The sequence below is a fragment of the Bidens hawaiensis genome, unplaced genomic scaffold (assembly GCF_021521415.1).
Source record: "Bidens hawaiensis isolate Kalapana, Puna unplaced genomic scaffold, B.hawaiensis_p1.1 tig00022249_1, whole genome shotgun sequence".
In the NCBI taxonomy this organism is placed as follows: Eukaryota; Viridiplantae; Streptophyta; class Magnoliopsida; order Asterales; family Asteraceae; genus Bidens; species Bidens hawaiensis.
The window spans coordinates 320,533-331,318 of NW_027493452.1; the positions used below are offsets into that span (position 1 = coordinate 320,533).

Below are 10,786 nucleotides of genomic sequence, written 5' to 3' on the forward strand. Positions count from 1 at the left end.
AGGAAGGAAGGTGGGTTATTTACTTACTTGGTGAGTTAACAACATCCTTTTATGGTATGTTATTAGAGCATTTCCATTCCTTCCGTCAAAACACTCTTTTAACTTTAAATGATGTGACCCTGTTTAGGGATTATATGGGTATTGAGTTTTAATCATGGAAACTATTTTCCTCAAATCTTTATCATAATTTATACTCCCGATATAATTAATCTATTTGTTTTATTTTCATTAATATAACACGAGCAATCCACTTTGATAAAATGGTAATTCTCTACATTGACCCTTTTAACTTCCCTCGAGGTGAATTGTATTTAAACATATGTTTTGATAATCATGTAATAATTATAGGTGTTAATGGTTCGGTTTAAAATCTTGAAATTATTTAAACCGATCATCGTTTTGGTTGCATGATTAATTTTTTCTGTGACTTTTAGTTGGTTAGTCGGTTTCAAAATTTTCAAACTGTATCAAACGGTTTGGTTTGCGATTACACCGGAAATTGTTCATATGAAACCGGAACATACTATAAATGTTAATGCATTTTTATCTTTTTAACTATTTAGTATTTGATATATTTTGTTATATAAATTAGATATAATTAAAAATTAGTTGGACAAATTCTTTTTTTAGTAGAACTAAACTAAGCTTTTACAACTTTAAATTAACCCAGCTTCAGTATGGTTTTTTCACCTGCTACTTCAATTAAAGTTTACCATTTATGTGGCTAACATTCATTATTTCTATTATGATCCTCTTAAGTAATATATTTTATTGGTGCTTAGTTATGGTTGATGGTATCGTTAGATTATAATTATTTTAAACTAAATTTATAATCAAAGCTAAACCATGAAACCAAACCAGAACTAGACCGTTAGTAATTGTGAATGCTCTTACAGTTACTAATAAATCATTGAGGTGAATTGGTCAGTTTGATATTTAAACGATCTAGTTCATAGTTTAATTTTGACAGCTTAATGGTTCGAATTTATGTTATTTGAAACTTGGAATTGTCGTAAAAAACTGAGTCGACCTCTTGAATTTTTATATTTGTGTATGTTTTCTATTTTTGGAATGCAGTTAGGTAAATGTATTACAAAACCGTCTTTATCATTTTAAAACCTAATTTTCAGAACTAACCCGCCAGTTTGGCCCGACCGACCCCAACCACCTAATCGGTTTGGTTTGTCATTCCCCAAAACTATACAAACTTACATAATTGTAACGCCCGTAAAAAATTCGTTGAGAAAAGAAAATAAGGGCTTATGCTTTCTATGATTGTATGTTCTACCAGAACTCGTTCTGACATCTTCAGGGATCGCCTGGTCGTTCTCGTATGTTAAGTTCTTAACCTTTTCATCCTAGTTATCGTAATTTTCAACCTTGAGGGGCCAGAGTGTAACATTTAGTTTTATATCAAAAAAAAAAAAGAAAAGAAAACCCTAGCCCCCCCTAAATCCTGATCGACAGCTTCAAGGGGAGGGTTCTCCTCATTTTTTGTGTTTTCCGTCCATTCTCCAGCCTCCAAAGTTCGATTCCAGGTCTGTGCTAACCTTATACGAGTCTTTTACACCTTAATTCATCATCATATCTCGCGTATTGATCGAAAAATCGTTTGTTTTAGGCTTACCGGGTGGCTATCCAATTGAGCAATTTCGGGACTGTTTTGGTTGAGGTTTTTGCACTAAAATCTTCTTAGATGTGTCTAGTATAACATACTTTATAATCGTGTCCATTGGTGTTCGTTTGATTGGTCAACTAGTTGTAGATTGAGAATTTTTGGATAGGATTACCAACTGTAGGATTTCCGGGATTCGGGGTTTTACAATAATCAAGGAAAAGAAAACTAACTCATGCCATGAGTTGGCTAGAGTTGAATATGAAATCAATATAAGCTTAACATTAAGTTCGGATTGGTATTATGAGTTGATCAACTTGGCTTAGACTGTCATGAGGTTGAATATGAGTTAATGATGACTAAACTCTACCGTTAAACCTTGTGATATGCAATCAATGTCTAAAAGTAAAACATCATACTTAAGCTAGAAATTATAGTTTTAACTTATTTAGGTTGTATAATATTTCATCTCAAATAATCTGAATACAGAAGTTTTATTTAAAAAAGAAAAAAAACATTACTTTATAAACTTAATATTATAAGAATTATATATTTGATTAATTAATTACTTACAACATTCGAATAATAAAAAAATTGTTTGGTAAGCTAACAATAACATTTTTGGACAATCATCCATCCATCCATCCATCCATCAATTATATGAAAGTAGCACAAGTGTTATATTGACAAAAGTGGTCCCTGATTTCGTAATTCATGTACTAGTAGTAATGCGTCTAGCCACAACCTGCACTAGATGTAAATGCCTTCAATTAAATTGAAAGCTACCTGTATAGCTTAAGATAATTAAACGATCCGTGACGAAACCTAAAAATAAGTTGAAATCCTTGTACCGCGTACGAGCAACTTGGTATTTCAAGTAGCTTTCAATGATATTTCAAGTGTTATATAGTTTAAGAACTTTGTCTAACGTCTTCATAGTGGCATTCCTTCTATCGGGTGCTATTAACCACATTCCTTTTGCCAATTTGCCACGTGTCTTGGCCGGTCATTTTCTTATAAACGTTTTATACTTTTATTCCATCTAAAAGATAAATCGCCTGCCCCTTAGTACATCGTAAGGTATCAAGCGTCATCTCTTTACTCTTTTATTTTATTTTATTGTTAATACCGAATTACATAAAATTACATTTTATTCAAACAATACCAAGATGTAAGGGGGTGTTTGGTAGAGAGATTTGAGGGTGGAGAATTAGGTTTCTCTTGTTTGGGAGAATTAGGCGGAGAATTGGGCGGAGAATTGGTTTTCTCTGAGAATTGGGTGTAGGCAAAAAGTAGAGAAATCCAATTCTCTCCATTTGGAAGAGAAATGGAATTCTCTCTGCTTCTAAATCGCGTCTCTGCTCTACTCCGTTCGCGTATGATGATGATGATGCTCCGACCGGCGATGGTGATGATGATGCCGACGTCCGGCACGGCGGCCGACGCCGCAGCCACGTCCGTTCGCGTCTCTGAGCCAAAACGAAACCCTAAATCGCGAGGAGGTGTTGCGAGGCGGAACCCTAAATCGCGGTGTTGATGTTGCGCGGCGATGATGATGACGCTCTACTCCGTTCGCGGTGTTGCGACGCGTCTCTGAGCCACCATTTCTCCACCATGATGATGCCGAGGCGGAACCCTAATCACGTCTCTGCTCCCGTTTCTCCACCCATTTCTCTATTGTACCAAACAAAGGAAATGATTGTCAATTCTCCACCCATTTCTATTTCTCTCCAATTCCATTTCTCTCCCATTTCTATATCCATTTCTTCCCATTCTTTTTCTCTGTACCAAACACCCCCTAAGTGCGTTAATGAATTTGAAGTTTTAGAGGATTCGAATATGCCAAGTCATGTTAATTCAAGATTCAAATTTTCTATTGGATGATTAAGTAGTGTTAGTTATATTATATCATAAAATGACATAATGAAAAGCATTACCCTTGTAGTTGGTCTTACTTTAGTTCTTTTAAAGTTGACTGCTTTTATCAACCACTCGCCCACATAGGCGCATACTGTGTGGGAGGCGCCCTATACTCAGGTGCATGTGCATTTAGATTTTAGAGCATGGAGGTTAGCTGCAACCCATACATAACTACAATGTCAAATCACTCATCTACATTTTGTATGAGAGGCTTCCCATTCTCTTAAGTGAATTTAGAACATGTATTAGCTGATATCCATACAGTATTACAATGCCTAGTTGCACACTTTTGTACTGATCAGTGTTAAATTTACCACTATAGATATGAAAGCATGTAGCAATATATTAACACACTTTGATTTTTGTGATTATTAAAGCCTGCCTTAGGGTGTTCACTACGGAGTGGCTTTAAAGCCCCTTCACATCATTGTCATGTAGGAAACGAGGCTTCGAAGCCCTTTTTCATAACATCCCGCTGTGGTTTAAAGCCTCATTATATGTATGAGAAAGAGAGTGAAAAGTAGAGGGGCCCACAAAAACACCCCATACCGCCGGTCTTCCCTGGGAACGCCCCTACAATACCGCCCTTGGTGCGGCGGCGTTCACTTCCAAAACTGCCCCAATACAACCCTCATACCGCCCATAACGAGGAGTCTTAAAAATACAATATCCACATAAACATGACAGATTTAACTATGTTCACAGGCACAAATGCACAATCCCAGATACCTTACAAGACCTTATTGCTCTCACGATAGGTAGAATGAGCGGGCTCAGACGAGCGCGATACCTATCAATACCGGAAGCCAGGCAGGACAATCGCTCCATGGTAGTCGTTACCAAGGCAAAAGCATCCCAAGCAAAAATCCCACACCAATTTGGAGGGTTGTGGAAAAGAAACAAATAATAAAATGGAAGAAAGCAGGTGCAAATCGAAAAAAAATGGTAGCGAAAGAGGTGAATCAGGGACAATCCATCCGCCTTAAACCGGAACTCCATTACAGCATCAGCATTCCTTTTAAAAGACCCTTTACACAACTTTTGCTAACTAACAAGAATCTTGATGCAACTATTGCTCGGTGGCAACAATTTTAAAGGTCAATTTTTCTCTTTGCTTCTATGATCAATTTAACTTTGAGGTGGTTCCATTGTTTAAAAGAGTCAAAATAGCATTCTTTAATCTGTGATATGCACAAACAAATCCAAAAACACAATGCATTCCAACTCTTTTCAAGTAAAGACCAATAACCATAACCATCCATCAAATAGAAAACAGTAAATGTTATAGCATCCAAACAAAAAATAAAGATAAGAAACTAAACTCTGCCTGAAGTTTCAAAAAGATTTGATTTGATAAATCAATCTTCATCATCAATGATCTTGGTACCAAGCCCCTTGAGTCCTTCGGTTGGGATCTCTGCAACAGTGACGAGCGAGTACAGTTCTTCCTTGGCATCCTCATCATCGTTCCTCTTTCTTGCAATCCTAACCCTAACTCTCCTTGGAACGCTTCTGATCCCTCGGCTCCATACGAACTTGTTGAGCTTCACATCAACTCTCACATCAGTCGTTCCCATTGCATTCTGTGCAAACTTCTTGATCTCCTTAATGGCCTTTGGTGCCTTCTTCTTGAATGTGCTTCAAAAGATAACATAAAGTAAAGCTTTAGAAAGTAAAAAACAGTTGAATATTTTAGTCTATAACATCTAGCTAATTAAGTACAAACCAAATACAACTCATGTATAATGAATGCAAAAGTACGAACAAACAAACAAACAAACACACAGGTCGATCAAACTTAAAACAAAAAAACTAGAAACAACACAAACTAATTACAGTTTAGTTGTCTAAACTTGAGCCGATATGTGCAGTAATCTCTTGAAAATTACAAATACAAAAACAAGGCAACTATAAAAAAGTGTTGAAACATTACAAAATATTCAATAGTGTGGGATTAATAACTAACAGAAACGCAAACATCAATTAAAATAAGGCTTTGTATAAGAATGAAACACATAAAAATCAACATCAGTAATAGATTAAAAGAATACAAGATAAATGTGTTACTACCATCCATGGAGGCGTTTGTGGAGGTTGATGGTGTACTCCCTGGTGACAACCTCTTGTTTTCTTCCTTTAGTTTTCTCCATTACTTACCTGCCCCAAAATACATTATTAATACAGAATAATAAGTAACTATGTGTGATTAAGATACAAGAGATAGATGTTGAAGGCACCTACCCTACCTGAGTTGAAGAGAAAGAGGCGTTGAAATGCTGAGATGTGGGAACAATAATAAAAACCCTAATCTTAATCTCAACCCGCTAGGGTTTCCTTATCTTTTGGGCTTCAATCGGAACCTATTGGCCCGAAGTAAAAGCCTCAAGGCCCAAACACAATTGTTCTTATGGTATGGTGACGGGTGTACCTGGTGTTGGGTTTCTCTCCGGAACTGCCGAACCAGTCCTGCCAGAACTGGTTCCACCTAGAGGTGGCAATATGAGTGAGTTGGGTTGGGTTGGGTTGGATTTGGATGATGGGTTAGAATGCGTTTGGGGCATAATGGATTTTTAAAATAGAGGGTTAGGATGGGCATGGGTAAAGTCAATCCATTTTGACCCAAGTAAAGATTAAAATGCAAAGGGTTTCAAAAACCTCTTAAAAAAATTAATAACTCAAAATATAAATCAAAAACACAAAAAACTAATATAACTAAAATGTCTCTCCTACCGTCTTCTTTTTTTATTTAAAAAAAAAACCTCGGTTTCGTCTCGGTTCAGGTTCTGTTTTTTCGGTTCATTTTTGCTTTTTTTTCGTTTCGGTATCTATTTGGTTTCAATGTTTTCGGTTTTTGTTCGGTTTTGATTTCTCGGTTTTATTCGGTTTAGAATGGGTATGGGTCAAGATGGGTAAAGTTAACCCATCTTGAACTAAATAAAAGTTAAAATACAAAAGGTTTCTAAACCACTCAAAAAAATATTCAAAAAAATTAATAAAAAAATAATAAATCAAAATATAAATTGAAAACGCAAAAAGTAAAATAACTAAAATATTTTCCCCGTCTACCTCGTTCATAAAAAAAAAAAAAAAAACCTTGGTTTTGTCTCGGTTCAGGTTCTATTCTTTCAGGTTTTTTTTCGCTTCGGTTTTGCTTTTCTTCATTTCGGTCGGTTTTGGTATATGTTCGGTTTCAATGGTTTCGGTTTTTATTTCTCAGTTTCTATTCGGTTCCGTGGGTTTTGTTTGAAATAAAATTGAATAAAGCTTGTTTTAGTCCATTCTAACCCATAAACAAACCCATAACCTATATAGGAGATGGATCAAATACAAATAAAAATACCATACTAATCATGCGAATCAAAGAATTAGACGGCAATTTTGTAATTAAAGGATTCTTTCATCCTTCATCTGCAGATCGTCGTTCCCATGTTTCCTTCGCAAAATCTATAGTAATTGACCTTTCCTTCTCTAATTTCTCCATCGTTTCCACATGGCTTCTATGTATCATCCACTAGAAACCCATTGTTTGATGAATCAATTGAATTATATGATTCAATTAAAATAGAAATTTGATATTAAAAAACATAGCATGAACTTTTTTAAAGGGTTTATGTGAAATCAACTAAATCAATCAATTGAAATAACATATGTTGATCAATTTAAATAACAAACCTCAATTTCAACTGAACTAACCCGTTTGTTTTTATTTTATATTCATCAGTTCTTTCATCGTAGAGTATTATTGATTTGCCTGAATAGATAAAATGTTACAAGTAGAGTAATTATAGTCATAACTAGAGTAATTATGTAACTGGATATTATAATTAAACATATAACTAGAGTAATTATTTCATAACTAGAGTAATTATTTTTATAAGTAGATTAATTATTACTAAATATTGAGACTAAATATATAACTAGAGTAATTGTTTTTATAAGTAGAGTGATTATGTAAATACGTTCTCAAAACTTCATCAGATTCAAAATATGTGATTTCATAATTACGCTAGTTAAATAAATATGTATTACTCTATTTATTATTAAACAATTACTCTAGAGTAGTTACGTAACTACTATAGAGTATTATGCGATCTTCTAATTCTACCTGATTATTTTAGCAGCATCAATTGCTTGATTAGTGTGATTCGCAGGTTCAATTAAGCAATCAATGATTTAGAAAACTTTGATTTCATTAGCAAGCTATCTTTGATTGATCGCAACATGACGCAACACCCAGATAAACGATCACCGAGTCTATTTTGTGTTTATTTAGATTTGATTTAAATTACAAAATTGCCACCCCCCACTTTTTTCATATTTTCTTCAGTTCGCATGATTAGTACAGTAATTCTATTTGTATGATAACTTTCCCCCATTCTAACCTATAACCAAAAGTCATTAGCATCTATCCAACTCATCCTGATATTCTTACAAAATTCTTTTGATCCATCCTGACCCATCTCAATTTTAAAAGTTATCCAAATTGACCCAAAACAACCCGTTTGGGTTTGTTTTGCCACCCTTGTCCTTCCACCTTTACCCCGTCAAAACCTGACCCGACCCAGACCCACTTACCTGGAACTCGGAAAAAACCTGAAAAGCCCGGTCAAATACTCGACTATACCCAAAACCAGTTCCTACATGACCCGGTTTTGACTTTTGTTGACCATACCCAAAACCGGTTTCGATTCTTTAAAAAAACCCGGTTTGTGCACTTCTATGGTCGATCTAGGGTTTAATAATCTTTTTTTTTTCTCTAATTCTCAAAACAAACTTTTAATAATGTTAAAACTTGGAATTATTAAATAGGAATTTTTACATATTTCCCATTCCTAACCATTTAAAATTACATATTTCCTCATAGTAGAAATTTTTAATGCAAAATGTACAATGCTCTTTAAGCATAGTTTGAAGAAATATGTAATTTTAAAATTTAGGAAGGGAAAATAGACAAATGTCCCTAATAAATATGAGGTGAAAGTGAATTTTTTAACAAATTCAATAGCAAAAATTTAGTTTTGATTTTAACAAAATTTGCCGATAACTTTTCACTTTTGTGAAAGTTAAGAGGATTCGTTTATAATATTATTTTTTAAAATTTTTTTTATATATTTCTCCTTGCTTAACACCCTTAATTACATACTTCCCCACACCTTAACAAACAATTGCATATTTCCCTTTATCATATCAAATTACCAAGTTACCCATACTCTAACCATTAATAAATTAATTAAAAAAACAAAGTTAAATTAGTAATTATAGAGTTAAACCCACGCTATCAAATCATCTTCCCCAACTTACTTTCGGCAAGCTCGATTTTTCCGGCTATTTCATAACCGCCATAAATGACTACCACCACTCTTTCCCTCTGAATCCCGCCGTCTCCCTCTACCCAACCTCACCCCTCACCGGAGACGTCAAAATTCTACCCCACATATAAAAAACGTGGTTATGTGACTATGATGCTGGTCTCCGGAGATGGGGATATATTTAATTAGGAAGGAGATATATGTAAATACTTATTTAATTATGTCACTAAGGATAAAATAGTCATTTAATTAGTTAATTTTAATGAAATGGGAAGATATGTAATATGTGTGATTTAGGGAGAGGAAATATGTAATTGATTTTTAAGGATGGGTAAATATGTAATAAGGAAACTTAGCAAAAGAATATATGTAAATGCTCCTTTTTTTAACAACCATTTAGATCATCGACAGCCAACTGACCCATCTGAGCATCTTTATTTCATCCTCAAAAGCGATTGTAGTTGCACCATGGAATATATTGGTGATGAATAAATAAGGTGGAAGAATAAGGTAACAAATGATGCAATTTAAATAAATAAAGTTGGAGAGAGTTTGCTTAGATTCTTTTGCCATTAGTGACAAGGAGGGAGGATAGAAACCAAGAGAATCATGGAGGATGATAGTTAGGTATATCCTATCTAATGGTCAATTGGAATTTGGAATTATTTTTATGGTGGGACCTTGATGTGTTATTAACAACTATGAGAGAAAAGTATATCGACAATAGTGAATGGAGTCAACGAATAAAAGTATATCATAGACATGAATAGAAATCGTCGGTGTAATAGTCTCTTACTAAAAGTAGAAGTTGTTAAGACATTATTTTCATGATTAAGGTTGAGTAACATAACTAAAGTAGATATCCTTCACATAGTCTAATTTCATGTACTTTGATACTTGTTTTAACTTTACTATCAAGTTTTTGTTTGTTTAGTATTGCAACAAGAAAGCTAACTTTTAACACATATATCATATATGGATGAGTAGTTGCAAATAAGTTATGAAGTCATGTCATATATGTATTTTATTGTATAAAAGGTAACATAGTTTAAAGAATTATTCACAATATCAATGTCCCACCATGCATAGTTAGGTTGAATGGTGTCATTGATAGATAGAACGACGTCTAATATATTTGTAGAACCAAGAACTTGTCAAAACATGTTGATAGATCCGCATGACGCATTGCATACGTGGTAATATGTTTTTTTTTCAGTTATAACATTTGTTTAAGAGAAAAATAATCAAACAAATTCATAAAGCATGGTATCCTCACGAAATTAGAAGTTCAATTATTTGCCCGCCCACACTTTGTTGTGCATTGGATGTTTAGTGAAATGTATATTTTGATGATGGAAGATGAAGCTTAGTTGATACGTCTTTTTTGTTTTCTTTGCATATTCAAATGGGTCCTCGTATCCATTCACATCACATGTTTTGATTGATGATCATCGTCATCCTACGAATACATTGTTTAAGATCCCAAAATGTTGTTGCATGCCCAAATTAATAATTAGTATATGATAAAATACCTATAAAACTAACATTGTTTTGACTTTGATTAGTCAAATTTTTTTTTATCTATTTGAATAATAGATTACGGAAATTTGAAGACATGTGAAAAGATGAAGAACATGATAAGTGTATGGAACGAAAAGCGGAAGAAAACTTAAATAAAATATAAACATATGAAAACACAATTACTACATTATTAAGCGGAAGAAAACCTTAAATAAAATATAAACTAGACATATGAAAACACAATTACTACATCATTTTGTGACATATATGTTTGGCAAGGAGCTTTTAGGGGCTTCAAGCTTCAAGCTTTTAAGAAAAAACTCATACTTAATTAAAAGCTTTGTTTGGTTGGAAGAAACTTGAAGCTTTTAGGTCATGAGGAAAAGCTTAAAGCTCCAACTAGTAGCGTTTAGAAAGAGCT

General features: G+C 33.9%; 1 protein-coding gene across 1 annotated transcript; it reads right to left on the bottom strand.

Moving 5' to 3' along the window:
- Window positions 1-4,736: 4,736 nt before the first annotated feature.
- Window positions 4,737-5,686, bottom strand: LOC143565037 (large ribosomal subunit protein eL31-like). The gene is made up of 2 exons (XM_077052138.1): window positions 5,606-5,686; window positions 4,737-5,173 (listed from the first exon to the last, which is right to left on the bottom strand). Exons 1-2 carry the CDS (start codon window positions 5,683-5,685, stop codon window positions 4,894-4,896), a joined length of 360 nt encoding a protein of 119 aa, XP_076908253.1. The 5' UTR covers window position 5,686; the 3' UTR covers window positions 4,737-4,893.
- Between the last annotated feature and the right edge of the window lie 5,100 nt (window positions 5,687-10,786).